This window comes from Apaloderma vittatum, unplaced genomic scaffold, assembly GCF_000703405.1.
Source record: "Apaloderma vittatum isolate BGI_N311 unplaced genomic scaffold, ASM70340v1 scaffold28490, whole genome shotgun sequence".
Lineage (NCBI taxonomy): Eukaryota > Metazoa > Chordata > Aves > Trogoniformes > Trogonidae > Apaloderma > Apaloderma vittatum.
The window spans coordinates 7,208-28,348 of NW_009693345.1; the positions used below are offsets into that span (position 1 = coordinate 7,208).

The following is a 21,141-nucleotide window of genomic DNA, read 5'->3' on the forward strand; positions in this document are numbered from 1 at the left end:
CTCGTTCGCCCGGGCACCCCCCCCCCGCCACTCCGGGTCACCACAGCAGATGCTGGGAGCATATGCCATGAATTAATTCCACTTTCCCTGAGATGTTCCGGTGAGAGGAACAGTGGTGCCTTTCCAGCTTATTAACATAGGAGCTCCCCTCCACCTCCCATCACTTTGTCACACTTAATAAAACAGCCAGCCAGAGTCCCTTTAAGAGGCTCCTGGATGGCAGGCAGGCTCTTTTAATGGAAAATTGCTGGGCCTGGATTTTTTTTCAGCTTTTATTTTCTACATTTTTTTTCCAGCACTGTGTATGCTGTCACTGCCCCAAAACTCCACCACCAACAATAAACTGTACTCTAGTAAAACATCTCCACCAAGAAAGGTGTCCCTGCCCATCGCAGAGGGGTTAGAACAAAATTATCTTTAAGGTCCCTTCAAATCCAACCTGTTCTACGATTCTATGAAAGTCTATAATCCAGCAAGAAAGCCTATAATTATTGTACCTGTTAATATAAGCAAAACCAGAGATTCCTAAAACTGATAGGACCTAGAATTAATTGTTCCTTTGTGCCCTTCTTTTAATTTGTCTGTGATGAGGTTCACCATTCGCCTGGAGCAGCACTACTGAGCCCTGAGCCTGCAAGATCCAGAATCCCCGCAAGACCCTTGGTAAACACCCCAGGCCAGCTCCCTGACAACACACACTTCAGTGGATTTGCAGCTCTCCCTCAGCGACATATGAACAAAGAACAAGCAGGACACAAGACAAGCTACACTGAATTGCCATCTTCAGACTGAAGATGGGAAACACTCTTCATGTATCAATCAGGCACTTGAGGTTCCCTGTTTCTAACCCTGATTCTGCCACAAATTTGCTGTGTGGCCCTGGGCATGCCACTGCACCTTGCTTTATCCCTCTGTGATAAGGTCTGTGGAGATCAACAAGGGGTTATTGCACTTGGCAGCCTGGGGGGCTGAAATGAGTTCCCAGGAGCCAGGTGCACAGTCCTGAGAATTGCTCTCACTTCTCACCTCACCTGAGGATCAACCGGAGCTACATCTTTGCAGGCTACAAGAAAAAATTTACACCTGTGATCTCTTCTTTTGCATGTTCTTTCTGTGGGACTTTTCAGAAATGCAGGTTGCTGAGGCGGCTTCGTCAGAGCCAAAGCGCACTGGTGGGTCCCCATGAGCCAAGAGCTGGCCTGGGCATGCAAAACCACCCCAGTGCTGCTTTTTTGGCAAGGAGAGCAACAGAAGCATGTTATCCTGTGGCATCACCAAGACTTGAAAGAGGAGAAGCAACAGATGTCAGTCACCTTCCCCTCTGCAACCAAAACAGAACCACGGAAGGAAGGTGGGTGGGAACAGCTTGCTGGAGGAAGGCCAGGAGCCAGACACTCCCCTCCCCTCCTCCAGCTGGGGAAGGAATTGAAAAGACATGGAAACAAGTCTCAGTCTATTAAGTTTATTGAAGGAAATTAAAGAGACAACTTGATCCCAGTGCACATAAATAGCAAAGCAAGGACAAAATAACTGACAGCATAGCTTAACTGGGAAGGTGAAAGTATAAGCAGGCTCAGGGAACAAAAAATGAAACTGAAAAACTGAGTCTAGAAATAAAGCAGATTTTGAATCATAAGGGCAATTATCTATTAGAAAAACTAAACAGGGAAGACTTTCAGATATACTCTCTGCCTTTCTAAAAGACAGGCAAAGCACGGCCACATCTCACTGGACTCCACCATAGCCTGTGTTATAGTAGGCCAGACTAAATTATCAAAGTCATCTCTTCCTGCCTTACAATAGATGTGGCTCTGAGTTTTTTCAAGTCCTGCTCTCAAACCCTGCCCAGGTATTTGCTGGGCTGTAGGTCCCAGGGTGGGTACAGGCATGGCCCACACTAATTTGCCTCCTAGCCCAGAGCATCCATGCCCAGGGTCCAAATCCAGAGGCAGGCAGTCAAGAGCATCCAGCCCAAGCACACTCCTCTGGGAGATTTTACACAGCTTTAAAGCAGCTCCTCCAGCATAACTTGACCAGAGCTTATCTGCAAAGGCTTCATCCAATCCCACTATGCACTTCTTGGCTCTTCACCAGCATCTGCTCTGGCCTCACTTCCCTCCAGATTTTATGCACATTCTTCCCAAATCATTCAATCTCCTTGCTCCTCTTGCCCCGTCATGCATCTCCCACAAACCGTGCTCTTGCTCCTGGCGCCCTTCTCCCCACACTCTGCCTCACACATCCCTCCCCAAGCCCTCTCCCATTCCTACCTCTCACTGACTCCAGGAGGATCTGCAGGGTCCGATGTCCTTCCTGCTCGTTTCAAGCGGTGCTTTCCTCTTCCTCTTGACTCCTGAAGGACCCCTGTGGGGCTCAGCAACCCTGCACAGCCCAGCTCCACTTCTCATTCACCGCTGCTGGGCCCACAGCCAGACAGGAGCGCTCTGCCCACCCAGGATGATCAGAGCTCTCAGAGGCAGAAGATGGCCCTGGGAGCCTTCCTGGCAACAGCCCAGGATTGTTGGTAGAGAACTCAGCTGCTGGAGGAGCAACAGGCTTGGCATGACTCCTGCATGAAGCATTCAGTGGCTACAGTCCTAAATACTGCTTGGTTATCCACTCTTAATACTTCGTGTTGCCAGCAATGCCGCCTCTTCAAGTGCTTACAGAAAACGCAACACGTAATACGCCAGGTATCACACATCGTAACTCAAGTCTGGGCAGCCAGAGATGCTGGATTCGTAGTTTGCCCACTCTCATGAGTTGACTCATTCTCTCAGGCCTGGTCATCTTCAGCTTTTGTGGTCATTGAAAACTGGTTGATTTGCACGGGCTGACTGCGTGGTTTTATGAGGTGACCCAAAAGTGCAAGGCCTCCTCTGCTTTGCAGCACTGACTGAAGGGAGAAAGGTGGGCTCACCTCTCAGTCTTCCTTTCTCTCCGTGCTTCTGCTCTTTTCCTGCTCTCCTCGTCAACAAACCAGAGGCAAGTGCAGCATCGTACTAGGGAGGCAGTTTACATTGTTGGTAGGGACATGGTGAAGAGCTCCAAGTTTCAGCGGGGGTACTGGCACTCTGTTTGGTGGTTGTAGGAGCAGCCCAAAAGTTTGCCCTCTCATTTTCCGGACACAGAAAGTTATCTTCACTTAATGCTTCAAAGAGGTTAGGGTCTCACTGGAAGTAAATGCCACTGAATAAGGTGACACCAGGCAAGTAGCTTACAGAAGCAGCACAGATTAAAGCCTCAGAATGAGAAGAAGAGAAAGAACCCACAGTGGACAGTCCTACAGCTAGCAACTCAAACAAGAGTGAGTGCCTCTGCTTTCTCCATGATCTTCGAGGGATAAATGGAGCAAATCCATGTCCCGTCCCACCCCTTCATTTACTATTCTCTTCCTCTCAGACTGAATTGTTGAGTTTGTTTGACGTACTAAACTATTTTAGTTTGCTGAATTTAGGTGTGTTTTGGTGTGGTTTTTTCATGGAATGTAGGAAGCTGCTTAAATTCTCCTTGGCCAAGAACCTACAGGTGTCACAGAAAAACAGGCGCTTGCTCAGCCGGAAAGTTTCTGTTCATACCAAAACAGGTTTCTCTGCTCAGAGAACAACTTTGGGATTATCCTCCATACACTGGCCTCCCATGCTTCCATCTCACCTAATTTTCTAATTATAGGGGAGATTTCTTGGTTGCAAAAAACATGTCTCCCTAATTCAGATGAGCCCTCTCCTTATCTTGGTAGCCCCACACTAGGACCCAATTGCTTCTCTCCTGTTGGTGGAACTGTTTGGCATATCAACTCTGATCGGAGATTTTGCAGAGTACTGAATTCACAGTGAGCTATCTGACCTGTCCTGCTGTCAGTACAAGAGTGGGAACGCAGTGCTCTATTAGACCAACAAGCCAAGAAAAGCAGCACAGCAAGCCTTCATCCCAGCATCCGTGCTGTCCCCTAGAAGTATATAGCAATATTCTCCAACGGGACAAGGCTTTGAAGGACGTTGGCTTAGAAGCAATGTTACAGTTTCCTGCAAGTAATGACCACAGTTCTATGGGGACAATGCATTAAAAGCTAAATAGATTTTTCTTCAGATGACAAGAAGAGTGGGTTACCTGGTTCCAAGGAGACACCCACCAGGGAGTTGCCTTGTTTCAGAGGAGCACGCTCCATTCTTTCACAGGCATGGAATAAACAGTATTTTCTTTGCAAACTACCTATTGCCTGAAGCTATCTCTGTTCAGGCTGTGATCTCTTCTGATTGCAAAAGCTAAGTGGGGTTAGTCCTGGTCAGAATTTAGCTAGGAAACCTCCAGGGAAAAAAAGAGGTGCTGTAAGAAGTGGTGTTGGCAGTTCAATAGGTGGTGCTGCTTCCTCTGAGTCAATACAGAGGTAAAGTAGCAGGGGATGGTCAGAGGCCGCTGGATGAAACATAAAACACATATCCTGACAACTTGTGGCTTCTGTTGTGAGGAAGGTGGTAATCTTGATGTCGTAGCCAAACAAATTGCGGCAGCCTAAGTTTCTCTGACAGCCACAACTGAAAACCACGCTCTACTCTAAGATGGTCCACTCCAGAAAGGCTGCATTTCTGTAGAGGAAAGATCACTCACTGCAGTTATCTGTAAAGGTGCTAGTGAAGTAGAAGTGACTGTTCATAAGCATGTATTTTATTGTGTTTAGAAATCTTAATCTCTTTTGAAAACAAAGATTCTTATTACAAAATACCCCATATTTCTCCCGAGCCAGTTTTCCTATGAAGCAAGGTCTATTTATTTTCATGTCTGAAATAAATTCTCAAATACAAACAAGTGAATAGAAAATCAAAGTGCTAAACTATTTACAGGAGATCCATGTATGAGATGTCTGGTGTGTCAGTGCTCTAGGGCAGGCTGAGGTGATCCTCTCTCTCAGACTGTCCCAGCTCCCACTCAGTCACTAGTTCTGAGGACACCTCTGTGAAGAGATGGTCCCAATCCCAGCTGACATCATCCTACCAAAAGGAAAAAGACAAACATGCTGAAATGTTACTGGCAACACCCAAAAGGCTCTGAGTGATGTCAAATATTCAAGATGAACAGCAAAGAGAGAAACTAAATGGCAAATGTCCCAGCCAGGGAAGTCCCAGACTCAGTTGGCCAGAACAGGAAACCTAGTCAGGATGAAATGCGAATCCCTGCCCCAATTTAAAGATGTTGACAGAAATATTCATGTTCCAAAATTCTGCAAAGGACAGATTTTTTGATACTTCTTCATCTGAGGTATTCCCAGGCAGGGCGTAAAAAGTAGCAATAAAAATCTTCCACCTTTCTGCACTTCTGCTGAAGCATCTGCAGTTCTGAGCTGCAGAAATCCTCTGTTTCAAGTCCTGAGATCCTGCCTTCCCAGTTGTACTGAGGTGGTTGTGTCCTGTCTTAAAACATCCCTCTGCCCAAATCTCAAATGCTTCCTGCCTTTTCCCTCTGTACCGCCCTGTAGAACCACTTAGAGCTCATGGTTGTTACTAAAAGACAATACACAACAGAGCACTGCTTCTGCAGGGATCTGTGACAGTGCTCATCCCTTCACATTTTCCTTAGTAGCTCTTTCACACTGAAGGGGGCCAGTCTTAGTGATGCCATTATCTCACACAGAGAAAGTCCTATGTATCTTTAAAATAATCCACTAGGGAAATCAAACCTCCAACCACCTGGGCAAGCTCCTCCTCACCTCTTCCTTCCACACCACTGACAAAGACTTACTTTCCAAGTACAATCCGAGACATATAACAACCTTTTGCCTCGTTGGTGTTCCCACAAAAGAAAGACTCACCTCTCGTAGTTCATTCTCTGGAGCCAAAACTTTGGTGAGAAGCTTCAGGTCAACCTCTCCATCCTGTGAACACATACACACAGTCACAGTCTTACAGACAGTGAGAAAGTGGACACGATCACTTCACCAGGTAGGTCTTGCTAGAGATAGGACACATTTGTCTCATAAGGGACATACACTGTCCAGGACAACAGCAAGAGCCTCATCTGAGCAGACAGTACTATACCTACACTATTCACAGATACAAACAAGCATGAAAGCCACACTGCAGAGAGGAACAGACTTGCAGGCAGACTGCAAGTTGTTTGGATGATAGGGCTGTGTGTTTTATGCAGCTGAGCATCACTATGGAAGATGATGGGATCCTGGAAGGAGAAGGAGTCACACCAATCACCCCGTAGCACCATGGACTTACCAGAGTCTGAAAGGCAGCATACTTCATTAGATCTTTGTCAAGGTCGTGGTAGGTCAGCACTCGGTTCACCTGTACACTGCAACCAGAAAGGGTTAAAGTACAAGCCTGGGTAAGCGTAGCAGACATCTGAGAAGGGTGGCAGAACAGCAGTCTGGTGACACGCCTCATTCAGCAAATGAACAGTCATTGACAAATCTGTGTGCCAGGTTGTGCAGGTACATAAAAAGAGGATGTGGAGCAATCATGGACTCCTTCAGAGAAGCCGGCTTGCCAGAGAGAAGATCCACAGACTAGCTGCAAGGGCCAGAAGGAAAACAGGAACGTAGTGAACGTTTAAATAGCCCCAGTGCCACAGCAAAGCAGGCTCTGAGAGTCCTACCACACAAGCTGTAGAATAGCAGAGGCTTTGTGATTTCCACATCTGAGTTGAATCACAGTTATGAAATACAATTTCTTAAAACGTAGCCATTAAAGAGAATGAGAGTGTAGGTGAGTAACACACTGTCATGCCACGCTTCACAGTTGATGCAATACAATAAAAAAGACCTATATTAATTTCTATGTTTGTCCATAAAAATCACTTTTCTATTATAGAGTCTACGGATACAAGAGGAACAAATGAGATTATCCAAAAAAAGAGAAAACAAATGAACTCTGGTGAGAGACAAAGTACTATGAAGTGTCATTTATTTTTGTTAATGGCTACTTAGTTACAATAACTACTCCATACTTATGAGAGAGGTATCTGTGGTCAGAGTACGATATTCCGCCCCTCCAAACATGGGTCAACAGAAATCCCAGTCTGTGATCTTGGCAACAGGCCCAACAGAGAGAAGACTTTCCCGATAAGTCTAAGATAAACCCCCAAAACTTTCATTTTTTAAAACCTGCTGGCCTCCCTTGAGCTAACCCCAAGATTACTCTGAGAACACCTTCAAATGGCAGGACTGTACTTTGCAAATTAACTAGGCACCTGAGCAAGAAGGACATACTGTGGAGGGCAAAGCAGCCTATGACCATGCATCATCAAAGTGTGTGTGATAATGCATGTGTACCAAAGGCATTTGAGGTTACACAGGCAACCTTAATTCAAGCAATTCCTTGTTTTTGAGAGTTTGATTTTGCAACATCAAATATATTATTCTAATTTAGGGCTTTTTTAGAAGGAGAAAGAGAATATGCAATAACTGCTTTCTCTGTGCAATCAGAAACAAGAAGTTTGCACTGTTCAGCTTGGAGCCCTGCTGCCACAATACACAGCACCATACCCTGCTGAATGGCAGTGGTACTGACATCCAGAGAGCACGAGATAAGATGGAGTTTAATTTCACCAGCCATTTCACACAGCTGATGAGAGCCTCGAAAGCACCTGGCAGTGCTCTTACCTGGGGGGAGCTGCCACTTGCATGGCCAGATCTTCCTCCTGGACTTCCTCCAAGTCAGGGATCACGGGGATGTCTGCAACAAGAGAAAGCAGCGGCAGTAAGTGGGGAGCGTTGTGCTCTCCTCTCACTAGAGACAAAGGTTCCCTTGCTTCACAGACATAGAACAGCCTGGTTTTTATTGGAGAAAAACACAAAAGAACTATTCAGCAATGATTAAAAATATATTGTTTAATATTAAAGTAAGGCAATAAAACTTTGAAGCTTGGGGTCAAAACAAATCTTGCAAGATGAGCAGATTTGGGCTGTGTAGACTCCATAGGCCATGGACCATGCATTTGAACGCAACCCTGAAGCTGAAAGAATCTGGCTGCACTAAACCCTGCTGCCTACTTGCCATCATCCGAAGACCGGCAAGAATTTGCTTCTTGCTATCATTTGCTCAGCTCAGGTGCCAGTCACGCAGACTCTGTTAGAAATGAAATGTGGGGCAGAAACTGAGAGAAGGTACATGTTGAAGGATCTGCTCATGGGGTGTCAGGCTGGGCAGAGGCCTTTGACCTTCCTGATAGCTGAAGAAGAAAGCGGTGGTGGTCTAGCAGACACAAGGGCTCAGGAAGATGCATCTAGTTGTAATGTCATAAACCTTTTTGTGACTTCCAGTGCGATGCGGGAATGGCTGATGTCTAGGTCACTGTGTGCTCCCAGCACAAGGGAATGCAAGAACACAAGAACTGAGTGTACCCTGCATTCTGCTAAAGCAGCAAGGCTCTGAGAGCACTGCCTGCTTTTTGATTTGACAGAGTGCTGCATACAGCTAAACATGGAGAGAGCAAAAAAGGAGAGAGGAAGAGAAGGGAAAGTAACTGGAGGTGCAAGGTAAGGACAGAGTACACCAGAGGACAGAGCTCCTTTAAAGACGCAAGGCCGCAAAGGCTCTCCAGGAAGGCCTCAGACCGTGGAGAAGCTGGTGGTTCGGCTCTGGGAAGAGGTTTCACTTGCCCGGTGTGCAGGCAGAGCTGGTCCCTGTGGTGCTCGAGTGAGCAGGCTGTTCCCAGCTCTGCCGGCAGCGCGGCTGCAGGATGGCAGCAGGCAGCTGGGCCTGGCTTTGTCCTGTTTTGCAGCCCAGGCTGAGATGAATATTCAGGAGCTGGAGAGACATTCCCACCTGTGGTGCTCGGGGCTCCGGGCAGGGTCTTACTGAAAAGCCCCTCGTCCAGCCGCCTGTCAGAGCTTCCCAGGCTCTCAGCTGCCCTCTCCTGCCGAACGGCCCCTGCGCATCCCCCCGGCTCACTGGCCGGCGGGGCAAAAGGCAGCCCTGGCCCAGCTGTGGCAGGGCACGGGTCAGCCTGGCCTTGGCATGGCGGCCACCCGGAGCTGGCCACACAGTGGGGTATCTCGCTAATTGGCTGCCTGGCGGAAGTCTGAGCGGGACAGGGGCTGCTCAAGAGGCTGACCACAGCAAAAGGCAGTGACAGCTTGGCCAGCCTCAGCAGAGCTGTGCCTTCCAGCTCCCCAGCCGCCCGAGGAGCAGGTGCCTGCAGAGCAGCTCTCCAGCTACAGCAAACTTCCCAAAGACATTTAAAGGGAAACTGCAGCAACAGGCCCCAAGTCCCCAGGCTGTCCCATCAACAGAGGAGGCATGTGTTAAGAAATGCCTCACCAGCACATGGCTGGGCATTTGGGGCAGATCTCTGGCCACTCTGCTTGTAGGGACAATACACAGTAGAAGCCACTATCCCGCTATCTCCATGGTCACACAGGCTGACCTACAGAGGCAGCTGGTAAAACTTGCTCAGTGATAATGTGGGATAAAGTCCATTCCTGTAGGCAATAAAGACCAAGGAGGGAAGACCGGCAAGACTGGTCCAAGGGGAGGAATGAAGCGCTGCGCAGAGGTGCCCGGTTAAGTTCAGACAAACAAGCATGGGAATGAGAAACAGTCTAATCTCTCCCAAGCTAATTTATCCTTTTCAGCAAGAGACTATGCATGTTGTTCAGCAAACACAACTCACTGAAGAACTACCTGGAAACGGTAGTTTCCTCACCCATGGAACAGTAGCCCTCACCCATGGAACAGCATTCTCTGTAGCAGGAGAAGGTCAGATCCTTATCCTCTTTTGATAGCAGAAATGTGGAAGGTATTTGCAGCAAAATGGATTTCTTCACTCAGTGCTCCTTTTAGCAGTTATTTCTGGAGTCTCCTCTTCCCAGTTTCCTTTTGCTTTGGTTGATCTCTTTTCACACTAGAAAAAGCTGTAAACTTATGACCAGATCAGTGATGTCCCTTTCATTTTGCAAGTCCCTGAAGACTCCTGGATTTTCCAGTGCTGATTTTATCTCACTTCCATTTAATTCCATGGAGAGATTCCCAAACCCCTTGCAGAGCGTTACCTCTACTCTGTATTAGCAAAATCCAGGCAATCACGTAGAAATTATTTCAAAAGAAATTCAAGGCTCTGATATTTTATAGACACTTTGAAAATATTTCAGACAGAAGAGCTGGAAAGGCTCTGGGGGCTCCTGCCAGCCCCTCCAACAAAGGCCAGTGCATGCTTGTTCTTCCTGCAAAGTGTGGATGATTCGTCCATTTCTAGGCAGAAGCAATGCCCTTTAGGACTGTCAGAGACTGACAGGAAACAGAACAAAAATGTCGCAAATTATAAGAAAAAATATCAGCTCCTCAGGCTAACTGCTATTAGTGGCAAACCAGCCCTGAAATATTTGGGTCTTTATTTCACTTGTTACTCATAATTTCCTCTTCCCTCTGTCAGTTCCCATGGCGCCACCTCTCCACAATCCCTTTCCCTTCTCTCTATGGTTTGCAAAGTGTTTCAGTTCCTACCAGGGAGCCAACCATTCCCCTCATTGAGTCTCCAGCCCTCTAATTGTTTTTGTTGCTCTTCTTAGGACCCACATGTTTTTTTCCAGTAAGCTCTGGTAACACAGCCAAGTCACGGCACTATGTCAACTGCAGAAGAAAGAAGCACGCGGGCTATTGTGCTGCAAGAGAATAGCATATGCTCTCCTCTACGTGTTCCTGTTAGCTGCAGTGAGGCTAGTTACATATAATATTAGTATATGCAGAAATGTCTGCAGGACCATGTCCTCTAGCCTCCCACCACAGCTTCTTCCAATGACAAGGTCACATTACAAACCCACACCCTGCGTGCTTTGCTATGTGACCCTTATTTTTCCCCTCCTATTCAGCGGGGGGGCTTCAGATAATTTTGCATAAGCCTGTGGTTTTGGTACAGAATCTTAACACATATTTACCATCCAGGCTTTCATGCCTGAATTCAATGCCCATGTAGGTAAATCTTAGAAATGACTGTACGATGTACCTAAAGGCTAAGGAGCAGCTTGTGTGCAAAAAGAAATGCTTTCACAGATACCAGATCATTGGAACAAAGTAAACAAATGGCCTGCACATTACAAAAAGAAAATGTTTTGCAGCTGAGAAGGGGTAGCTTCAAAGCTTGGAAACAACTCTCTCCAGTCTAGTTACAGGTTTTGGTGGGGGTGTTGCACAACTCAGCTGCATTTTGGAGAACACTTTACATACTGTCTTCCGTACCAAACAGTTTGAATCAAGATTGTAGGCAAATCTCAGAAGCAACATGAAAATCTTACAGCTTCAGCTGTTCTCCTACTTTCACACCCTTTGAAATTAGAACAAACTGATATGATATTAATAGTGAGAAACATTAAAATAAAAGTTGAGTTACTGTTAAAAAATACTAAACAAGGGACAAACTGAGTATGAACCATCCTACCAACCTTGGTCTCCCAGCCTGCCTCTGAACACTGTGCTGCAACGTACTATCACCTGTGCCACCTTCCTCAACCAGTCACCCCGAGACAGAACTCCTCTAAATTTCCATTTCATATGGCAGATAACATTCCCAGAGTGAGTGCTAAAAATGACATTCACTCTACCCCTGAGAGTGAGTATCCTGCTTTCATTGTAGCTGAAGGAAGGGGAGAATAGGTAGACAGGCATGTCAGGTAGTGTTTTACAAGCAGAAGAAATAGATGATGGAGGTGGGGGGAACATAAAAATTCAGTGACCTTAAAGAGGAATGGATGAGGCTTCTCTTTACAGCTCAAAATGACTGGGAAGAGAGTAACAGAAAGCCTTTCCCCACAGATTTCTCAGCCCATAAAGAAACAAGATATTGGCTTTAGAAACTGCTCATGGTAGAGATGTGAAATACTGAGTGAGCACCAAATGCTAGATGACGAATGCAAAATCCCCTCCATCTCCCAGATGGTACTGAACGAGAGTGAACAACAGGCAAAACCAAAACAGAATCATAGAACAGTTTCACTTGGAAGAGACCTTCAAGATCCAAGTCCAACCTTTGTCCTAGCCCTACCAACACCACTAAACCATGTCCCTGAGCACAACACCTACTCGTCTCTTAAATACCTCCAGCTATGGTGACTCAGCCACCTCCCTGGGCAGCCTGTTCCAACACCTGACAACCCTTTCAGTAAAGAAATTCTTCCTAATATAAATGAGTATATCCATGCAGAAGTTACAGTGGGGTAGGAGACCTCGGTACCAAACATTGGCTAACAGGAGAGTTATAACGGTCTCAGAACATTCAAGTCCCAACACATAAGTAAGAGGAGCATTTTTATTACAAGCTAAGCTAGAGGACAGTCAATGGAGGGCTGTGAATGTAAGAGTACATGCAGTAACCATCACCTTTTTTAACCTCTTGGCAAATAACTTACTGACAGTTGAGGAAGACAACCACAGAAAGCAAAAAGCAGTAAAAGGAAGAATCTGCACGACCTTTATATCCAGTTGCTCCTGCAAGTTCCTGAGTTGCACTCCTCCTCTCACGCAGAGCTGATTTTGGTTTAGTAGCAACACCTGTGGGTTGGACCACTTAAAATCCTTCAAGCTTGCAGTAAGACCTGGTCCTAGCCCCAAAGAACTAACTTCTCTGTGAGATACAAGACTACATAAGCAGGGACAGGCAGACTCTGTTCAAGGTCAGGCAATAAATCAGTGGCAGAGATGCACCTAGAAACCATATCACAAGTCAGGCCTGCAGTTAGTTGGCGGTGTAATAGTAACTTTCTCCCTGAGCTGCTTTAAGAGTCTCCTGAGCCAACACCCTGATGCACGCAACAGTGACTACATCTCACCTAGTCTGACTCGCTTCCGAAAGCCGGGGTAGCATTTCAAAGGCCAGTTCAGAATGGATGCTCTTGCAGTGGGGACCGTGCTGCTCTCCCAGTCCACACACCACCACATCCAGAGAAGACAAAGAGGGCAGTGGGTTCTGGAGCTGGCAGTCCCCTGCCACTAAGGAGACCTAAGAATGAAACTAACTTGAGCTTAAGTTGCTTGCTCACAAAACGTAAAACTGAAATAATTACAATATCTCTGCTGCAAAACTTTGTTTTACTGAACGCTGTTACCTTCTGCATCACGTTTGGGGAATTTTAAACAGGCAAATGGAAGAAGGTCTGATTGAAGATGAAGTTAAGTGAAAGAAATTGGTCTCATTTAGCACATGACAGGATTCATCTGTGTTCCCAAGTCCACTGAGGTAGCATCATGGGCGTTTCATATTCATGAGCTGCTGCGACACTGTGTCCCCTCATTTACAAAGCACCGTGTTCAGCAAATTCTGTCCCTGTGGACACTCCGTGCATTTCATGGTCTTGTCAGAGAGACATCAAACACTTCAGTAACCAAATACCAGAAAATGGCTTTAATTAGCGCATCTCAATGTAATAAATAATTTTTCTCTCTAAGTGGAAAAAATGGAGAATTAAAAAAAAGTAGAAAGCAACAGGCAAAAAAAATCTTCAAAAAAACATAAGGAACAAGGGACACAGACAGCTTCTGCTGAACACACAAACAAGCTTGAAGCCTCTTGGAAGCTTTCTCAGGAGAGCAGCAGGCAAATGGAGAAGATAAAGAACACTTCTTTGGATGCTGCGACATTAATTTCATAGGGATGCCTTTCCCTGACTGAAACTGCCCTACTAGTAGGCCAACAAAGAACAGCGTACCTGCCTGATCAGCCAGCAGGGAGATGAAAACAGCGGAGTGAAAAGCAGGCAGTACCACAGCTACTAGGGCACTGCCTCAAACGCTGAAACAAGCAGAAGATAACCCAAGTGTCCCACATCCCAAAGCACACTTGAGAACGGCAACAGCACAACGTGGCCAGGCTGATGGTAAAAGACACAGTGAGTGGGTACCAGAGGATTCACAGGATCTAGGGGAGGTCATGCAGCAGATTCAGTACCCTCCAGCCTTGCCTTAAAAGATTATGCGTTTGCTGTGCATCAGACAATTTATTTTTTTTAAGCTCTGATGATACTGTCAGCTACACAGATGACTGGTGAGTGGTCCATGAGACACTCCACTTCTTTTGAAAGCGTTAGGGATTCACAGACTGCTTGGCATGGCATGGCTCCTTCCTCACCTGAGAGCCCGCTGGAGACAGGCACAAGGCGTATCTGCTACTTCCCAAGGCCTCTGCCCAGTTTCAACCTGACGTATGAAGAGAGGCAGGGCACAGAACTGCTCCACCAGAGGAGTCACCGGGCTCAGTGCAGGGCTTCAACAGGCAGTAAACTATGGCTTGCACTGTGCAAGAAGTGAGAGCAGACACTGATGGCTTTAAAGATGAGGAATCTCTTAAAGCATAGGTTTGTTCACCAGCAGAAGAAGACAGGAGAGACTGGAGTCCACCATATTTCTGAGGTTATCAGCATTTAGAGAGGTAACACACCTCCTAGCCTTCCCAACAGCACCCTGACAGAGCACTATCCTTGCCCTCCTTTTCAGTAACATCTCTTCTCCTCTTTTCAAAGACTGTTCCCTGTTCCTTTGCAGTATTCCCCTGCTGAAACATACGCATAAGGTGGTGGGGCAGCAGATGAGAAGGCATGAAGTGCCCAGGGAGGATCTGGTGAACTCAGAAACACAAAACCCTCCTCAACAATGCTGGAGATGAGAGGTTTTGCATTAGAGCATTACTGTGGCAGGGAAAGCAGCTTCTCAGGATGCTCCTGTGGAAGTATGTTCGGGAGCAGGCGTGTCTGATTCTATTTCATCCTCTTCATGTTACGCTTGAAAAACAAGACAAACTACATTTCTTTTATGCTAAATCCTTAGGTTTTTATTTTTTCTTATATATATTTATTAAAAAAATGCCTCTTTGATCGGCAGCACCCATGACACTTCCACATCCAGCAACTCCTCAGAAGCCTCCCTCCCTCCACACAAGGCCACCGCTGCTGACAGCCAGCCGGGTTTGATCAGAGCCACTCAGAATCGGATTTTCATAAGACAGATGAGGAATCTTACTGCTGCTCTCTCTCATATCAGATGAGAAACTGAGGGGGAGGGGGGACAGGTCCGGAGGGAACAACACTACAATCAAGGGCTACGCAGTTCTCTCTCTGTCCCTCCACTGCTGCAATTTTCAAAGGAGTTTGCCTCAGGCGGTTTTAAATGATGGTGTCTCAATTCTGTAATCATCTTTCAAGAGCTTTTTCTTAAAGGGTATTTTAGGTAAACCTAGTCCGTCAACTACACTTATGGACTCAGCAATCACCGACCCAGTATGACTGTGTACCTAACACATCACAGAATTTAACGATGGAAGGTGCTTACCCAGACCATCATTTTCAGCCCCCAACATGCTGGGTGGGCTCCCTTGCAATTAAGGTGCCCACTGTCCCTTGGCCAATGGTCTGCTGCTTCAAATAGGACTTCAGACATACCCCTCAGGACATATTCCCTCCTCCCCACCGCCCACTATGGCTGTCAGGAGGGAGCACTCCTTTAACACCAGTGGCACTAGATCACACTGAAGGAGTTCAAACTGACCTGGACCAACAGCTCAGTAGAAACCACCAAGTTGGGCTGAGTCTGCCCTTCACTGACCTTGTGCGGAGACTTGTGGTAGCACATTAGAGAAACAGCCAAGGAGAGCAATATGCTGACAGAGCCACACACAAAATCACAGTGCAGAATCCTAGAAACTCAGCAATCACTGTCACTCTCTGCCCCAGCCCCCTTTCCTCAGCCCATTCATACCACTTCGAAAATACCCATTTCACTGATGATCAGAACTTTTAATCCATTTAGCTCTCCCCAAACCATTCCACCACTGCCTCCTGAGCCTATGAAGTACCCGCTGGCTATATCCCTCACTGTTCCTGCAAATCTTCTTCTCTTTTACCCTCATGCTCAGCCAATGCAACCGTCCTTGTAGCTCACGGCTCCTGGAATTCACCAGCACTTGGTGTGGTCCGTACACAGCAGCTCACCAGGGAAGGAACTGGGAAACTTCACCAGGAATGACAAAGCCAATAGTAACCCACACTGCGCTCTATTCTCATCTTTATTTGGAGCAATTTCATAACGTCTGTACTCACATGCAGCTCAAGAGGTGTTTGATATTTTAGGGATGCACATTCCAGGTGCTGGGTATCCTTTGAGGGCTGTCTTCCACCTGACAGACAAACATCACTCCCCAGAAGGATGTGGGGACCCTGGCATATGCCCACTTCCTCCTCTGTTGCGCACAGAGCCTGGACTCCCATTCTGTTCAAATGCAAAGGAGCTGCTGGCACGTGCCAGAAGGGCAAGAAGTCCTTTTAGAGGTTTGACATTGTATAGAGAGGTCTAATCGTCAGCTCTGCTTCCTTGAGGAGGCTTCCCAGCAGGCAGGAAGGGTTTTTTCCTTGAGGGCACAGATCTAGTGACTGTTTCCTGGCAGCTTTCCTCACCTGCAGGTCAGGTTTGGGTTGTCTGTGTAGCAGTCAGGCTTTCATTTCAATCAGCTGTCTCATTCACACACACTATCTGCTTTAAAATAACAAGCCGTTGTTCCCGCAGACAGAGCATCACACATCACACCCCAACCCTCCAAGAAAAGCCCTTTTCTAGTAGCTATGCATCCCGAGGGTTACAGAGGGAAGGGGGGAAGGGACTTCTGAAGATTGGGCCATAGTCTATGGGGAAGGATAGCTGGGAGACAGATGACAACGCTAGCTAACAAGCCCCCCGTTAGCATGCTGAGGAGAAAAATACAAGGGCAATGTAGTGAGGAAACAGGCATCTGGGGGAGCGCAACTCAGCTGTGCAGAACTGGTGGACAAGGAACAACAAAAAACCTTTTAGCCAAAAAGACAAAGCCATTTGCTGATTGGGGGGGAATGCCATTTGTAACCCCAACATAAAACAGCTCTTTGTAGCTGCCTGCCAGAAACACAAGCAGAGTAAAGCCAAATGAAATACCCAAGGAAAGTGAAAGCGGAGCCCCTACTGCCCTGCTGGAGAAATGAGCAAAGGAAGGGAAAAGCCCGTCAACGTGAACTTGGTTTTCTGTCTTCCGACCTCATGACAAAGAACAGTTTGCACTTGGGAGAAGCTCTTGGCTGCTACAGAAAAGGAAGCAGTGCTCTGCATACAGCACTTTTTAAATTCCACTGGTCGTTTCACATCTCCCATCTCATGCAGGTTCCCCATCATACAGAGCTCAGTCACTGCTGCCCATTTCCCCTGTTGACATGGACAGAAAATTGAGCAATTACCCTTAAACTTCTCTCTCTCAGATTGCCCAGATTGCTACATACACAACATTAAGCCCCCAATTGCCCCTGGCCAAAAGTGACTCAACTAGGCCTGTCCTTTAGGAATTAAACACTTCTGTGTTCCTTGTGAAGGTTTATTATTCTTCAAGCTGTGATGCATTAAATTCTGCTAAATCAGGTTTCCCACCATGCAGAGGAGCTGGGCCTTGCCATGACAACATTCAGCTGGACACAAACCCACCTAGGAAAGGTGCATTATCCATTTGCTGTGCCTGTGTACTAGAGTGTACCAGTGTGTGTAGAGAAGGATGGGCACCAAGCTCACACTGGGTGCTGTAGGAAATCCCAATATACATCAACTAGACACTCCAGAGCTATTTCTGAAGAGACACTGCACTTTTTCAAAATAGCCTTTCCAGCCTGCAGTTTTATGGGAGCAAACAGTGACTTTAGTCAGACCTAAGTCTTTGCTTTCCTAGAACTCCAAACCAGTTCCTCTTTTAAAAAGTGAGTCCTCTTGTGCTGGACTAGCCTCTATGAAGAACAAATAGAGAATTGAGAAAATGAATTCTGAGTATGATCTCAGCCGAGGTACTTTACTGCCAGTATTTCATTGGTTTGTATGGATGACTTGCACCTTCTGGGTGTTCCTGTGCAAGAATAAGGAACTCATGAAAATTCTAGATACTTCCATGTCCCTGTCTGGTCCACCCACTTACAGCCTCCCATATTTCTTCAGTCTTTCCACACAGCCTGAGAAGCAACTGTCCTTTTCTCTCAAACTCCCATGGAGATGAAGAATCAGATGCTATTTCACGCACAGAGTGAATGGCCAGGAGCAGTGAGAGACATCTACTTTTCTTTCTGAAACTACAAGGCGTATCGAGCCCAAAAGTCTTCACTTGGCTGTACAACCTTCCCTCTATTCTCCACAGACCAAACTGGGCTTTCTGCAGGCCCTACACTTTTTTTACACTTTCTCCAACAGACTCCAAATTCTGAGCCCCTGCGTGTTAGCGATGTATAAATAATCACAATTGAGCACATTTCAAATACACAAAAATACCTTTTAAAGGACATATAGTTTTGTCCTTCATTCTTCTAATGAAAAGGTTGGATGGGGGACAAACAATGTTAATGGAATGGTACAGCTCATCTTTCTAATAGGTTAAAAGAAGGCAATCCAAATGTATTGGTTGACAGCGGCAATCATTACGCAACTGTGCCTGTTCATATTAAGATGTACAAGCTAACACATTATGCAGCACAAAATAACCGTGACCCATCCTTGGGGATCCATACACCAATGTCTTGATTTTTTGTATGCTGAGAATCTGAGCTTTACTGTTACAGTTAAGGTCACACGCCCAAGTGCAGTTCTGTGCAAAGGGGAGGCTGATAGGGCTCAACCTATTTCACAGATGCAGTATGTTACTCCCGGCTTGCTACACTGGGCAGTTACTCTTATCTCTCTGCTTATTCAAACCCAGTAATTTTTCTCAGGTTCTGGTGTTTGCTCCTATTTCACTTTTCTTCACTGCAATTGCTAAGCCCACATGGAAAACTACTCTCCCAGCATAACTTGCCTAGTCTCCTAGAAATAAGACCACAAGCATGCAATGCACTGATCCATTTAGAGATTTTCCATATGCAAATTGGATCCACAACGCAGCGTATTTGACTGTACCAGAAACTGCCTTAGTAAGAACCGTAATTAGGTTAGTGTGATCTTTCTTCTAACACACAGACTTAATGCAAAAGTGAACTCCGGTTCGCAAACAATCCAAATTAAAACTGGTACCCATAGGTTATGCATAGATGTGAAGTATATCAGGACTTGCCATGTCTTCATGCCACATTCTGCATCAGTTCTGTATTTATTACCCAAGGTCTTGAAGCACTAAAAGTCACATGCTGCAAACACGTGGCAAGCATTTTTATGCCTGGTTAGCAAAGACAGTTATTATAACCTCAATATAAGGTTCAACAAAAAGGACAACATGTATGCAAACAGTCAAATAGCTGCTCAGAACAGATGATCAGCCTTGGTGACATACGCTGAAATTTAAGAAGCCCAAGAAACTTCCCAGAGGGAAAATTAAGCCTATTCTGAAGAGGCCAATGCTATAAAGGTGCCACTTCTGGCAGTCGTATGTTGCAATGCTTAATCTGTCTAGAAGACACAAATAAGTCTTCATTTAATCTCATTAGCCACACTGATGTCTGATCCTTCGTGACTCCTGGTAATTCTTCTGATGTTTGGTGATATTTTACAGAAGCTGTATAAAATTCTTAGCACTTGAAAACTGAGGTAGCTCCTAGAGACTTTAATGAATTTCTCTGCTCCCCACAGTTCTCTAGTGCTCATATCAAAATTCATAACGTGGATTTTTCCTGAGATTTCTCTGGGCTCCTCCAGTCTTAGAAGATCAGGTGATATACACTACGAAGAAAATTAGTAGTAGGTCACGAGTCCCATAGATTTCACAGCAGCTTGTACAGGGATGGAATGAGATTACCCACCAGTGCCTATGTTTTGCTTATGATCTATGATCTTGGGTTAGGGCAAGCAGATTTTTTAAACTAAGAATTCTCTCATGACAGAGACCCCAGGAGAGCAGTGCAAGCACTTGTCCTGACAGGAACAAGACAAGGACGTTACCATGAAACATAAGAGAGGCTTTAAGTAGAGAATACTATCACCTGAACTAGGGGACAACAGTGATTCCTTTCCCTGTTTTTTACATGTTATTGTTCTTTTAGCTCTCTTTTTGCCCCAGTCCACTATTCTCCATGTGGAAGTAATCACAGAGAAAAGCATGTCCTCAACACTTTCCTTCAGCACTTTCCTTTTTCCCAAAGGTGCTTTATCATTCTGTGTTCATGAAGAGCCAGAATTAGACTACAGGTTCACTTCCTCATCCTCCTTCCACCTCCTTTGCAGTCTCTCCCTAATTCAGCAGCTGCGAGACCCGTATTTGTTTACCCCCAGAATGGTTCATTTCCTTGCAATTTCTACAAGATGCCTCTGCTCATCTTGCTGGAGAACCCCTAGACATGCATGAAGGCACTCCTTGCAGTCAAGTAGATGATACCTTACCTCCTCCATCATCTGATGCCTCGAGGCTCTGCTGTCTGAGACGATGGCTGCAGCAGAACACAAAGAAGAAAAAATTTCAACTGCAAGCCCAGAAAAGTATCCTCCTGTGTCCCCTTCCTTCCCACAAGTCTCATGGCCTGTCAAGGGGAGAGTTCCCAGGTACACTTAGCCTGCAGACTGACCTTCTTCATACCTCTCCTTGGACTCAGCAGAAATCTCAGCTATGAGAGCTTAAGCAAGATGCCTTGCACCTTAGACAAACGCCTACGCTGCAGACAGTAGGGCCTGGGAGGAAAGCAGATGCTTTCTACTTTTCCTTCTTACTGTCATTTGGACGTGACAGAGCCATCATGTATTCCATACCCGGGGAACTATAGACTGATCAGCCCTGCCCCACCCCAGGACACATGACATGAATTCCTGCCAGGCTCTGCACCCTTTCTGAATTCCAGATCTTGGTGTACTGGTGATTAGAGTCTCACATCCCTTTTCCATGAGATCAGATGTAGAAGTTATGATAGAAGTCTCAGCAAGAATGGAGACTTACTCTTCTACTTCTTCTGCATGCTTTCTTCCTGACCTGCAAGACAAGGAAAGGCTTATGCTTAGAAAAGGCTAGAGAAAATTAAAACACTGCACCTTTCCCTATATCACTGTTATTGTGCAAAACAGTTGCCACACCAGGTCCAATATAACACATCATAACTTTAAAGAGTTCTGAACATTAAACTAGTGTATCAAAAAGTCGCTGAATGCATCAGACTGAAGCAGAAACATTTGGGTCCAAAAAGACAGCCATGCCGAGATACAGCAAGAGCCACATTCCCTGTTTTTTTCAGCTTCTCAGACACTTTTT

The 21,141-nt window shown here is 46.0% G+C and overlaps 1 protein-coding gene across 1 annotated transcript; it reads right to left on the bottom strand.

Annotated features, from left to right (window-relative positions):
• Positions 1-4,750: 4,750 nt before the first annotated feature.
• On the bottom strand, positions 4,751-20,877 carry IFT43 (intraflagellar transport 43). The gene is made up of 6 exons (XM_009878720.1): positions 20,833-20,877; positions 20,286-20,332; positions 7,607-7,679; positions 6,222-6,297; positions 5,807-5,869; positions 4,751-4,988 (listed from the first exon to the last, which is right to left on the bottom strand). Exons 3-6 carry the CDS (start codon positions 7,627-7,629, stop codon positions 4,878-4,880), a joined length of 273 nt encoding a protein of 90 aa, XP_009877022.1. The 5' UTR covers positions 7,630-7,679; positions 20,286-20,332; positions 20,833-20,877; the 3' UTR covers positions 4,751-4,877.
• Between the last annotated feature and the right edge of the window lie 264 nt (positions 20,878-21,141).